At 28.2% G+C, this 14,036-nt stretch overlaps 2 protein-coding genes across 2 annotated transcripts; both read right to left on the bottom strand.

Moving 5' to 3' along the window:
* Positions 1 to 2,080: 2,080 nt before the first annotated feature.
* Positions 2,081 to 4,149, bottom strand: LOC124945644 (auxin-responsive protein IAA8-like). Its single transcript, XM_047486113.1, has 6 exons — positions 3,930 to 4,149; positions 3,109 to 3,613; positions 2,792 to 3,021; positions 2,564 to 2,702; positions 2,419 to 2,480; positions 2,081 to 2,281 (listed from the first exon to the last, which is right to left on the bottom strand). Exons 2-6 carry the CDS (start codon positions 3,582 to 3,584, stop codon positions 2,241 to 2,243), a joined length of 948 nt encoding a protein of 315 aa, XP_047342069.1. The 5' UTR covers positions 3,585 to 3,613; positions 3,930 to 4,149; the 3' UTR covers positions 2,081 to 2,240.
* An 8,150-nt stretch (positions 4,150 to 12,299) lies between these two features.
* Positions 12,300 to 13,638, bottom strand: LOC124910058 (transcription factor bHLH93-like). Its single transcript, XM_047450682.1, has 4 exons — positions 13,174 to 13,638; positions 12,874 to 13,080; positions 12,611 to 12,784; positions 12,300 to 12,540 (listed from the first exon to the last, which is right to left on the bottom strand). Exons 1-4 carry the CDS (start codon positions 13,609 to 13,611, stop codon positions 12,436 to 12,438), a joined length of 924 nt encoding a protein of 307 aa, XP_047306638.1. The 5' UTR covers positions 13,612 to 13,638; the 3' UTR covers positions 12,300 to 12,435.
* Positions 13,639 to 14,036: the final 398 nt, after the last annotated feature.

The following is a 14,036-nucleotide window of genomic DNA, read 5'->3' as shown; positions in this document are numbered from 1 at the left end:
TAGGTTGCAAGTTCGAAACATACCTCTAGCATTTTTAATTTTATTTTTAACCGTTTTAAATTTAAAAACGGGTCAACCCACAATCCGACCCAAATATCCAAATTAACCATAGCTCTCGACCCGCCAATCCGGACACTTTAAAAATTAAGCATCATTATATATATATAGATTAGTGTAGTAATCATGTAATTATTGTTGGTTAGAGCTAACACTAATTATAGTTGGTGAAATCACATGGGCATGGGTATATTGGCTACTAAAGATAAAATATATATAATTATTTTTTTAGCAAACTTAATATATAAATATAAAAATTGTTATCATTGAGAGAGATTTTGTAATGGTTGGGGTGATGATACTATTATTGGGGCACATGGTATGAACTGATCATAACTGATACCAATGAGAATCTCTTAGCTAATCCATTTCTTTCATTATTTCTTTTCAAAACAAACTATAAAAAAAAAAAAAAAAAAAGTCCTTCAATTATTCCTAAATTTTAATCTTAGTCACTTCAAACATTTAATAGTCAAGACACCATTGATCAAAACATGAGATCTAATTGTAGTACAAAAAATTAATTCAAATATCTTGTTCTATACTTCACAAATCATAACTTCTCATTATACAATTACTTTTGTAAGAAAAACTTAATGAATAAAGTTTTTTTTTTTTTTGTGATTCCACTTAGTCTAATGCAACAACTACCGCAACAACAAAACCAAATGTTTCACCTAATCTTTATGGGTTGTTTAATAAATAAATGTTTAAAATATATATATGAGAGAAGAGTACAAAATGGATTGATGTCATTTAGTTGGACAATATTTTTGGGTATTGTGTAAAGCCTACAAGACAAGCAAATATGATCCCATATTATGTGATAAGTCAATGGTCAATGAATCAATAATATAACCAAAAAAACTTACATGATATTCAGTGTGCATATGACATTATCTTATTGAAACAAAATATTGTAAAAATGATATTGTCTAAAATCAATATGATCATATGACATTATTTTTGTTTATTTTTCAAATCATGGAAACTAGATCCGAAGTGAGACAAAGCAATCATTTGGATTTGGAAAAATGAATTTGGGTAGGGACTAGAATTAATTGAACATGGATCTTGATTATTTTGGTGGTGGTGCATTATATATGGGCCTTAATTAATCCCTTACCATTGATTTTTATGCCACCATATTTATTTAGATATTATGCCATATGATATGAATGAGTTGTCACATCCCTAATGGTGAAAAATTAATCCATCTCTAAACATTGTTATAAGATGGGTTAGGTAATTAAGTGATCTGGGTCTAGCTTGACCCGAACCAAAGGCCTAAGTCAAAATGGTGACTGGGCCTAGCTGACCTCTTAGTGGTCTAGCCCATGTAATGCTGATTTGGATTAGTAAATTTAAGAGATTATCATTTAAATAATTTTGTTTAATAGAAAATTATACAAGTGAATTTTATTTTAATAAAAAAAATATACTAATATATAAAAAAGAATAAATATTTTAAAATAAAACAAAATATATTGTAGTGGTCGTTTAGTAATTTGATTGATCAAAAACTATATAAGAAGATAGATAATTTATTAATAGTTTATTCAAATAAAAATTTGACTAATCTTTACCATATTAGTAAAAGTGGTGTATTTATAAATTTGAAAATTAATTGTCCAAAGCTCCATACTAAATTTTAAGTGTGGCATTAATTAGTTAAGTATCTCGAAAAAAAACTAAATTCAAAATGTTTGAATTTCAAATATTTTATGTTTATTATTTGATAAAATGTTAATTAATGTTAAAAAATATATTTTAAAAGATGATTTTACCCTAATAATAGCCCGTTTAGAAACACCCGAAATTGAATATTATTAAACAGACAAATGAATCAGTTGATTATATCTAATATTATGAATTTTGGTTGAATTATTATATAGCTTTTGTTAGTTAAATCAAATAAGATATGAAACTCAAAACACACAAGGTAAGGTAATGTAGAAATGTTTGTTCAACAAACAATTAATACACTTTACATGCATATATAGTAGTAATAAAAAGGCCGAGATTGACACCAACATAATAACTAATTAGTCCAATAAAGTTGTCTTAAACAAATATCTTAACAAGACATGAGAGACCAAACCACCTTAACAAACCTCAAATTAAAGTGGAAAAAACAAAACACAACCTATAATAAGAACAAAGAACCAAATAATGCTAGCTAGCTAGTTCATCATACTTCGAGATTTTTCCATGGCCCTTGGAGCTGCAGGTACAAAAACAAGAACATTATTATGTTAATTTGGTCAAGAAATGTTGAAGAAACATAGTGACACGGCGACATCCGAGTGTCGCCAAGTCATTATGTTTTGTTAAAGGATCATGATATGAGATGTGCCTCACCTAAGCCAATAGCATCTGAACTCCTCATAATCCTCAGCCTCTTACATGTATCAATGAACATCCTGCACATTTTGTAACAAATATTATCGATTCAGATTCAAATATAACCGATTGTACTACCGAGTTTATAAGGATTAGATCATACTCCCACGGAACATCGCCCACGAGCATCCAATCGCCATCTTTGTCCTCGTAAGTAAGAACATATTCAGACCCACTCAGCAAATCCTTCAGTTTGCACTCGTTCATCGTCTCTTTATCTTTTCCTTGAACACCATATTGACCTGATCATAGAGTAAAAGATCCACAATTTCTTCTAAACAAACACAAAAGTAAAACAATATTCTCATGTACAAAACACAAACTGACTTACCTATGGTAAAGCAACTAAACATCTTCTCAAGTGCAGATGAGAGCATTGTATATGCTGTGTAATTTCTAAGATCAACTTTCCTTAAATAAGGAGCACCATCCATGCTCACCTTGATAAACAAAGCACACTGGCCAGCTTTGACATCCGATTCTTCCTCGGCGTTTTTCGAAGCTGTAGTCAATGTGTTCTTCCTGTATGATCTGATCGGAGGCCAACCCACAAGCTGCGCCCTGCCAAAATTTGACATCTAAAACTCAGTTTCTACTGTCAATTGTCAAACCTCAACTAAAACTGTTTATATCTCTCTTATAACTTACTTGGTCGCGGGAGCATTCTTGTTTTCCACCTTTTCATTACCTGTGGTTTCATTTTGAGGGTGAACAACAGTACTCTCTTTCATTTTCGGTGGAATAACACCAGAGCAATCTTTAATCACATTGGAAACAGAATTAGCATGAAATTTATCCATAGTATCAGAGAATCCACGTTTACAGCCTGAAATTACTGTCTTCTGAGATAACAAATCCTTTGAAGGATGCAATGGGAAGAGAGGCTTCTCATCAAGTTCTCTTTCTGGTGACTGAGATCCAGGAAGACCAAGCCTAAGCTCAGTCGCCTTTATATTAAGTTTACCTTTCTCTGAATTCGCAGAACTATCCATAGAAGAACAATCTGATAAACCCATATAGTTAATCTCTTTTAGGTTTGTTCCTACAGAGTCCGAAGATGCCAACAAGGTGACAGCGCTCCGACCATCATCATCCCCAATTCTAAGCAGAGCTGGTTGAGACATCACAAGTTCAATGAGTTTCTTTTGGTTACCTGCTCAATTAGGAATTATAAGTCAAGATTATGACACCCATCAAACATAACCCACAATGTTTTCAAACAGATTAAGCGTTTGCGTTTGAAACCCATCAAAGCCCATCAATACAAAGGAAGTATAAGGCAAACAAGATGAGTTTCTCAATCAATACTACTCTGAAACTAATTTCTAGAAACTGGGTTTTTACAGAGATATCTACAGATATAGATCCAAGTAAAATATGAAATTACAAAACTAGATATATGTCATCTCATACACAAAACATGAACAAAGAGAAGAAAAACGGAATGGGTATGCATAGGATGGATCTACCTTTGAAGCTGCCGGATCAATTTCGCCGACGAGGGAACACGACGATAAAAGACTCGAGCTTTAGAGTTACAGACAGATAGAGAGAGAGAGAGAGAGAAAGATTAAGAACCCTCCATTTGGGTGGAGAGAGATGGTTACCAAAAGCTAATTCGATGTCGGATGTGAAGCTCGATGACAGTATTATAATACTCTCCGATAAAAAACACTTTTCTGGTATTTTCATCCATATTTTATATTTTAAATTAGTAACCAAAAGCAAACAAATCAAACACTTCCCTTTTTTTCTATTTATCTTTTTATTTTGTTTGAATTTTAAAAATTAATAACATTTGTGAGTATTTAATTTAATAATTTATATGACTACAAAATTTAATATTAGATTATTTGAATTTAATTGACATCAAAGTCTTAAGTTCTTGTATAATTTTTCTTAGTTGAGTAATTTTTTTGACAGAAGTTAAAAGTGAAATCCTTTAAACATATTAAAGATGCATCCCATTAAAGACAAACAGCCCCTAGTTTAAGCAAACAAAATGTGTGGCTTAAATGGGATAAGTTAGGCCAATTCAAAATACATAAAGTGTATAGTTGAGACTTCAAAAAAATGAGTTTTTTTTTTTATAAAATACTTAAAATATATTAAGAAGGAAGAAAAATTAAACATATAATTTAAGACCTCAATGATACATATATATATTTTTTTTTAACTAAATTCATAATTTTAAGACAATTACAAAACATGACGATGTTGATGGGTAGTGGCCATCTGGACATTACACGAATGATCCTTATCGTGCTTGACTCGAATGGTTTGAATAGTTTGTTGATGTTTAGTGAAAGTGATGGTGTGCCCATAATATCTATTTTTGACCAAACACATTTAAATGAGCATCTTCAATTAAGTGTATAATTCAAATTGATGTATTCCAAACCAAACAATTTGCATGTGATGAAGTTGGAAAGTTGTCCTATTACTATTTATAACTTAATTAGTTATTAAACACTTCCTAATTAATTACTATATCACTATTTTACCCTTGCATGAATGAAATGGCCAATTGTTGAGTTTTATTTTTTTGTAACTTTAAATTTCATAGAAGTGAGGATATTAACAAATGCTACTTAGTTTGTGTTTTATTTCAATAATTCATCAAATTATATATATATATATTTCTTCATTTTTTTACCCTTCTATTCTTCTTTTCTCCTCTCTTATAAAAAAAAATATTTATCTAAAATTAATACTTTAAACCCAAAACTCAACCAAGAAGAGATAGTTAGTTTTGTTGACCTAGCTATTTCTAAAAAAAATAATTTTTTTTTTATAAATGTTGACCTAGCTAGCTCATCTGTGTTGATTAATGCTCTGAGATGAGCAGTTGAGGCATAATGATGTTGTCTATAAATCTAACGTCAAATTAATTTATGTATTTTGGTCAGAATAAATTTAATTAAATTTGAGTTATTTTACCTAACCACTTATAACAATAATCAAAAGTGAAAATTAAAAATTATATTATTTACCTTTGTTATAAAATATGTTTATTGAAATCTTTTTAATTATAAATAAATAAATTAATTAAAGATATGATTTTTGCAAATTTGTAGATATTGCTACCTACCAAATTGTAAATATTAATTTGTCACTTTAAAAATCTTTATACTAAAATAGAGTTAAATAAAATAATATTTAGATGACATAATGTTAGGTAATATATATTAATAAGTTTAATAACATTAAGATTAAGATGGACTATTATTTAAGTTTTAATAAAGAAATGTTCTTTATGATTTTGGTCCCCTATGAAAGCAGCTTCATGTTACATTAGAAAATAATATTAATATCTCCATTCTCCATACAAATAATTAATTATATATGGATGATGCCATTTTTCGAATCTTCAACTTTTCATCTTACAAAATTGTTCATGTTTGTTTGGCGTGTTGATTTTATTATTCTGTTTTTTCTTTTTCTTCTTTTTCTTCTTTTTCTTTTTACATACTAATCACTCTTTTAATACATAATAATTAATGATGTCTTGATTATCATATATAGACGGCTTAATGTTAAACTTTGATCAAATAAAATAAACTTTTAAGGTTATTAATTTAGATAGAGCGGATTTAAATAAATCATTAAAATACCTTGAAGTTATTGTAATGAATTATTATTATTTTAAATATCTAATTTAATTAACCTTTTTTTTTGTATTTAAAGATTACTTATCTTAAAAATAAATAAAAAATTTAAAAAAAAAGTCCAATTGTGTGTGTGTGTGTGAGAGAGACATTGTAATGTATTTGGGGGGACAAGAAAGCGGCTTTTCGTACCGAATTTGCCTGCTTGTTTGCTTTAAGATCGCGACATTTAACCATTTCTTATTTTCAGTGGGCCCCACCCCCAACACACTCTCACTTTCTCTCACCCCACGCGCCTTCCTCTTTTAATTTATATATTTTTTTATTTTTATAATTGTGTTTATTAAGTTTTTTTTTCATAATTTTATTACAAATTATTTTTATTTATTTGTATTAAATGATTATCGATGCTAATTCATAATCGGTGTACAAATAAAAACAATAAATCAAGTCATCTCCTAGCATTCGGGTGATCTAGGTGAGACTAACTAATCAACCAAGACCTCTAACTCCTATTATTTATCACTTCCAAATAATAATAATAATTACAAATTGTATTTAACCATTAGACTATATTATGTTTAAGTAGAAAAGCATTATATGTTTTAAATGTAACCTATAAGTTAAATAAAAAACATGAATATTTATTTTTTCACTAGGCCCCAAACTTTGGAGTTGACCCTGCCTAGTACCACCACAACCCTAATCAGGAGGATCAATTTTAGGGGTCTCCTAGCACCACCACAACCCTAATCAGGAGGATCAGTGTTAGGGGTCTCCTAGCACCACCACAACCCTAATCAGGAGGATCAGTGTTAGGGGTCTCCTAGCACCACCTCAATCTTAATTAGGATAAGTCTTGGAATAAATCTAGTTAGCCCTTAAACTAGAACAGAGTCAGCCCTAATGTAACCATTAGAGTTTTTAAAACTAAAAAGATAAACATTTCACTAAACTTTAATCAAATATAAGAGGGGAAAGAGTGTATAGTTTGATAGCTTTGTAAACCATTAAATTCTTCTACTTGCTCCTCAATATTTTTTTATCATTTATTTATTTTTTTTTATTTTTTTTGATAAGGGTCGAAGTCTAAGCCTAAATTTACATAATCATTATTTGAAGAATATGTTCCCCTTTAATTATTTATCTAGAATTAAATCAGGGTGTTTTTGACAATATGGGTAATATATAAATTTTTATTTCTTGTGGCAACCAAAGAGGAGTGTCAATTTCATCATAATTTTTATTATTTTATCGAGTACTCTCCAATGTCTTTGAATATGACCAACATGGAAATCATCACAAAAGTTCTTTAGAAACAAATTGTGGGATGGTCCATTAGATTGAGAAGTTCTTTTTTTCTATTTGTAGAATTTTAATATATATAATACACATGTGTATTTAAATAAATAAATAAATAAAAGTATGTTCTTTTTATTTTTGTAAAAGCAAAATGGAGAGTAGATTTGACGCACATAAATAAGAAAGTGATGGTCAAATAAACAAAACAAAGTTTAAAGCATGATTAAGTACTGTCACCACCCCACGCTTGGCCACCCAAGTGAGCTGCATACTAAAATAAATCATAATATAAATAATTATAATGTTATACAAACACCTTTTTATATATATATATATATTTAATCAATAATAATAATTTCATTTTTTGTTTAGATAATCAAATCTTATTTAGTTGTACGCTAGGAGCTCGTTTGAAAATTTTCCTTTTTTTTATTTTTTATAAAAGTTCTATTTATATATCCCATCTTTTCTCTCTTTTCAATTATTTAATCACTTAATTTAATAATATTTTTTTTATAAAACTTAAATTTTAAATACAAATAAATATTATTATAATTCTAACAAATTAAAAAACCAAATAAACAATCTTTTATCTTCATAAAAACAAAATAAAAAAAGAGAAGTTAAAATAACCCAACATTTTACAAACTCAAAGAGTATCATCAAGCTATAGTATTCAAGTAAAATTATATATATATTTTTTTTCATAAGTTCATCCAAATAAATCATATTTATTCATCAAAAAATAATATTTTTTCTAAAAGTTTATATAAAAATAACCACTTAAGAAAGATATACATAGACCCACTTAAAAATGTTTGAACCAAACTTTAATCATAACAAAAAATACTTTTTTCAGCAAATAAAAAACATAAACATAATGTTTCTGCCAAACTTGTTGTTTAATTATTTTCTTTTAAAAAGGTAGGCATATATTCAAAGTTATGACTTGTTGCTGATAAACAAGATCTTCTTTTATAAGATTAGTTTCATTCAATTTATTTGCGAGATTTTTTTTTTTTTAAATTAATGACAAATACGCGAATCTATTTATTCGAATATTTAACATTGAGTATATTTGATACATTTCATTCTTCTAACATAATTTTTTAATACTCCAAATTATTCCTCTTATTCGTTAAGTAGTCTAGGTATTTATTTAAACGGCCCATAGATAACATTCCAAATGGAGATTAGGCTATGTTTGGTTTAATTGTGTGGTTATTTGCTTGAGAGATGTCTCAAATATGGATTTGGAGGCCCACTATAAGAGTTACTTTTTATTTTTATTTTATTATTAAACAATGTCATTCTGTAAAATAATATAGAAGATGAATTTAGATTGAAAAAGTGAAACTATTAATATTTAAAAAAAAAAAAAAAACATAGCTAATCATGGATGACTATAAATAACAACATCAAATCATTCAAAAAATATATATTTAATGCATTTGGTATGATCATCATGATCATGATTTTTATGGTACATGCGCCATGCATGATTGAAAAGAAAAACAAATTATATATGGACCCAATTTCTCTATTTATTTTTCAATACTTCAAGCTAAATATATAGTATAAGGGGTTGCTTTAGGATACTTTTAATTTTTTTTTCTTTAAATAAACAATTGAAATAATTTGAGGAGGGTTAGGGGAGAGAATTTGGAAGAGTAAAAAAAAAAAGTGAAAAAGATAAAAAAGAAAAAATTTATAAAAAAAAATTCAAGTGAACATAGCATTCTCTTCCAAATTCCATCCTCAATCATTTCTTTAAATTTTTTTTTTTAAAAGAAAAGAAGTCCACATTATTTTAAGATGTGTTATTTTTTTTAGTTTTACATAATTTTATCTCAAATTCAACTATCATTTTAACAATTTAATCACTCATTTTATATATTTAAATACTAAAATCACCATTATTTTATCAATCATTTTAACAATTAAATTACTCATTTTATGTATTTAAATATTAAAATTGTCATTGATTAACTTTAATAAAAAAAGTGAGAGAAAATTAAAATATAAAAATATTTAGATAATTTAATTCAAAAAACTAATTTTTAAAAGTATTTATCAAACAATTTTTTATTTTTTTTAAAAAACTTGAAAAAAACAATTTCCTCAAACAAGTTCTTAATAATATTTTGGTTTAAAAAAATTTAATTATTATTATTTATTTATTTTTATATTAAAGAGAATTAAAAGACACAATACGTCCGTAATATTTTGTCTCTTAAACTATTCATAAACATTTAACAAATTATTGGTTTTATACCGGGGACATCCAAATAAAGCTTTTCACCCTTTCAAAAAAAATAAAAATGAATAACTGACCGAACATTATTATTATTATTATAAGTTATCATCAAATTAATTCATATGTAAGCATGATGGCCATAATAAAGATTAAAGACAGACCTAATTAATTGCATATATAGGCAGGAGTAGGACAGCCCCGTGGGCCGGACCAAACTAATAACCTACTACAATTTTGATCATTAATATACATTATATATCATTTCTCTCTGCCAGGAGATACTTTAAGAAAAAAACATTTTAAAATAAATTTAAAATATATATTTTATTCAAATTCAGATTCAAAATAAAATCAAGAATTTTCAAATGGGGATTATATATTAGCTAGCTATTTATAAGCTGTGTTAATATAAACTCTTATATATCTAGCTGATCGGAATAATAACCTAATATATATGGAGCATGACTATGAAGATTGCCCAATGGAATAATGTAAGAGCTGTTATTTGTTATAAATTAATGTTTGGTTATGAAAAAGTTGATAATATTAATTTAGAATTATTGTTGAGCTAGTTCATATATTAATTAATGTTAATAACATAATTTTTGTCCTTTAGATGTTGGCCAGTTGTGGCTTATAGAATCCCAAATTAAACTATATCATCTCAAACTAGCTAGCTAGCTAGGTAGCTAGCTAGAGAAACATGCATGTAAGTCTAGCTAGGTAACCTAGCTTAATCACTTTAATTAATTTCTCACTTTAAATTAGAGGAAAAAAAAAAAGTAAAAGATGTCCAAGTGCATTAAATTCTGATTTTTATTTATTTATTATTCAATTATTTAATTTATCAATCAAAACATTATACTATATAAATTTTTTTATTTATTTATCATTCAATTATTTAATTTATCAATCAAAACATTATACTATATAGAATAAGATTATTTATTTGAGTAAATTATTGGAAATTTTGTATTAAATAATTTGATATAAATACTCTTGAATGCAAATTAAGTAACTCCAATCCATTCGAAAATGTAAGGTAAAATCTGGACGAATGTTGGATGAAAATATAAAATAAAAAATGGGACAACGGATTAAATATGTAGCCCGCAAACACATTTAACCAGATGCAGAATTTGCAAACGGGCTCGAACCAGAGAACTTAGAGTTAATATTTACCTTTTATTGCCGCTAGAGACTAGAAGAGGGGATAAAAATGTTGGATCATGGATGAATATATTTATTTTAATGAGTATAATGTGGATATTGTGACTAAATTCTACCTATTTTGATATTTATCTCGATTATTTGGGAATAATGATAAATTTAGGACCGTGGTTGAAACGATTTTTTAAATTTAAGACTCTCTTAATATTTTTTCATTTATATAACTCTTATTTCCTTCTTCAATTATATTTAAAACTCTCTCTAACGTTAGTTATTTATTTAACATTATATTAATTTGTATTTATTTCTTTATTATTATTCTAAACTTCTTCGTCGTCTTCTTCAATAACGTCTCTTAAAAAGTAATATCCTCAACAATTTTGATGGCGTCCACCTTTTCTTTTCCCCCTTCTTCTTCCTCCTCCTCTTATCCGTTCTCTACAACCCATGCTCATTCATCCCCGCCGACGCAAACTTTATTTCCGTCGATTTATTCAAAAATTTGATCGATTTCGGTAAAGATTTGGCCATTAAGAAGGGGGTTTTCGCCTTGATTCCCTTTGAACTTCCTCAGATCGAGACTACCGTCAAAATACCTTTTATTGGTACTATTTATTTCACTCTTTCGAACATCAGTCTCTATGAAGTTAATGTCTCTTCTTCAAGTGTTCAACCTGGGGATACTGGGTAAAAACCTTTCTTCTTCGGTCATCGAGCAGTCGGACGACTCTTCAGTAACTCAAGATGAATGAGCCCTTCGACGCTTCTTTTGTTGTATACCCCCTTCTTTCTACTTTCGTAGGTGGAAGAAAAGACTTGTTTTGATTGTTTCTGGGACTAGGGCATCTTTTATCATGGATTGGGATACAAATATGTTTCTGTCATAGTTATCACAGATAATGGAACTGTCTTTGTCCAGGTTGATCATACCATTTAGATCCTTTATCACTTTCTTTTAGTTGATTTGATTAGATTAAGGTCAGTCGCTAGTTGTAAGGAAGAAAAGAAAAAAAACCAAGATTTTAGGTTAGAATAATAATATAGAAATAAATAAAAATCAATATAATGTTAAATAAATAACGGACGTTAGAGGGAGTTTTAAATATAATTAAACAAGAAAAGAAGAGTTTTATAAATGACAAAATATTAGGAAAGTACTAAATTTGAAAAATCGCTTCAACTACCGTCCTAAATTTATCATTATTCCCCGATTATTTTCTAGTGAACTAATCTGGTTAAAAAATCGTCGAACTTTTAATGATCGTAGTCGTTTGATGCGAATCATTTAATCATAATATTATTATTATTATGAGGTTTTCGTATATTCATTCCAGAAAACCAGTCAGAGAGTTAACCGTCCTACTCAAGAATCTACGATTTCAATAATTTATTATAAAAACTCACTAAAAAGTCCAATAATGAAACACAAACAAGCTTGAATTAGAAATACAAAACAATGGTCCCATGAGAAAATGAAATAATTGATAATTGAAGTAGCTGATTATCTGAAAAAGAACACAAATTCAGATGATAATTAAAGTTGAGTGCATGCATGACCCCCCTAGCTAAGCTATATATATATATATATAGGACAGTTTCTTGATAATTAATTAATTAATTAATTAGAAGCAAATGAATTTAACTCCCAGCAGCAGCAGCATGTCCATAACCTGCATTTCTAGACAATGCCTGCTTGATTTCTTCTGAACTTGTAATAATTATCTGATCATCTAAATTATTATCCTGCTGCATATGCCAATTAAATTAATTAATTAAAACACAATAAATTAAAATAATAAAAGAATTAATTTACCTGACAAGAAGCATTCATAGAAAAGTGATCATTAAAACAGCTAATGACACAATGTTGAATGTCAAGCCCCAAAGCTTCAAGAGTTGTAACAGTTGAAAGTAAAAGCCCTGGTTTTGCACCACACATTATCTCCACCCTACTACTTTCACCCTTTTCTTTCCTCTCCACATCAAACTGATAATTCATTATAATATCAATATTAATATTAATCTCTCAAATTATCAAATCTTATATATAATATTAGGGTTAATAATGTTACCTACCTTGGGTGAGTTTCTAATGAGAACTTCATTGGGCTTCATCATGTGGTCATCATTATTACTATTGAAGATGCTTAATAAATGATTATTAGACTCTAATAATAATCCATCATCCTGTTCTTGTTCCTGTTCCTGCTGCAAGATCTTGATCCTCTCTACTAGTTCCTTCATGTAATCTATGGTATCCCCTAATATAGATGTCCTATCCATCTGTTCTTTATATTAATTAAAAAACAAATTAATTCATTATAATTTGGAAAAGGGTGGGGATTAAATTTATATATAATACTATAATTAATATACCTTACTGATTTTTGGGACTATGGATCTAAGCATGGAGAGTCGGTTGTTGAGTCTCTTTCGCCTACGTCTCTCGGCCATGAGATTCTTTGATGGCTGCCCATTCAATTTCTTTCCCTTCATCGACATGTTTGGTTTATACTCTGGGACTTGATCTTGATCTTGATCATCCAAATGGCTCAGAAAAACATGATTACCGTCGGGCACAATATCTTCTTGGACCATCCCCCCTAGAACTGAATTAGACAATTGATTAAGGTTGTTGTTATGACTATAGTGTTGTTGTTGTTGGTGGTGGTCAGTGAAGAAAGAGCTCTGAAAGGGTTGATGATTTAATTCAAAGGAAGATGGGTATTGATCAAAACAATCAAGCTCTGGCCATCCATTGTTGAAGAAATCTTCCATAATTAGTCCTTCTTCATTGATCATGTTGTATTCCATTTCTCTCTCTCTTACAAGCCAAATGGAAGAAAGTTTGGATTGTTTGCTTAAATTGATTCTACTTTTCATATATATATATATAAAATTATATATTTTGCTTAATTTAATTAGCTAGAATCGAATCTGCTTTTTATTTTTGAGATAAAAAGATTTCTATTTTATTAAATATTAAAATTAATTTTAGGACCAGTCTGATCCAGACAGCCTTTTGTCTTAACGGAAAAGGATGGAGTGTACTTAGCGTCATATATAGACTGTGTCAGCTTCTTTATACTATATTATATTATATCTAAGGCCTTGTTTGAAAACATTTTATGGGTTTTGTGACTATATGTATATGATTTTATATTTATTTATTTTGAATGAATGTATAATTAAGTTATGTTTTCTAAATTTATATTTGGATAGATAAAAACAATAAGTTT

This window comes from Impatiens glandulifera, chromosome 7 (assembly GCF_907164915.1).
Source record: "Impatiens glandulifera chromosome 7, dImpGla2.1, whole genome shotgun sequence".
Classification (NCBI taxonomy): domain Eukaryota; kingdom Viridiplantae; phylum Streptophyta; class Magnoliopsida; order Ericales; family Balsaminaceae; genus Impatiens; species Impatiens glandulifera.
Note: the sequence above shows the minus strand (reverse complement) of the source record. Positions and strands in the feature narration are given on the sequence as shown.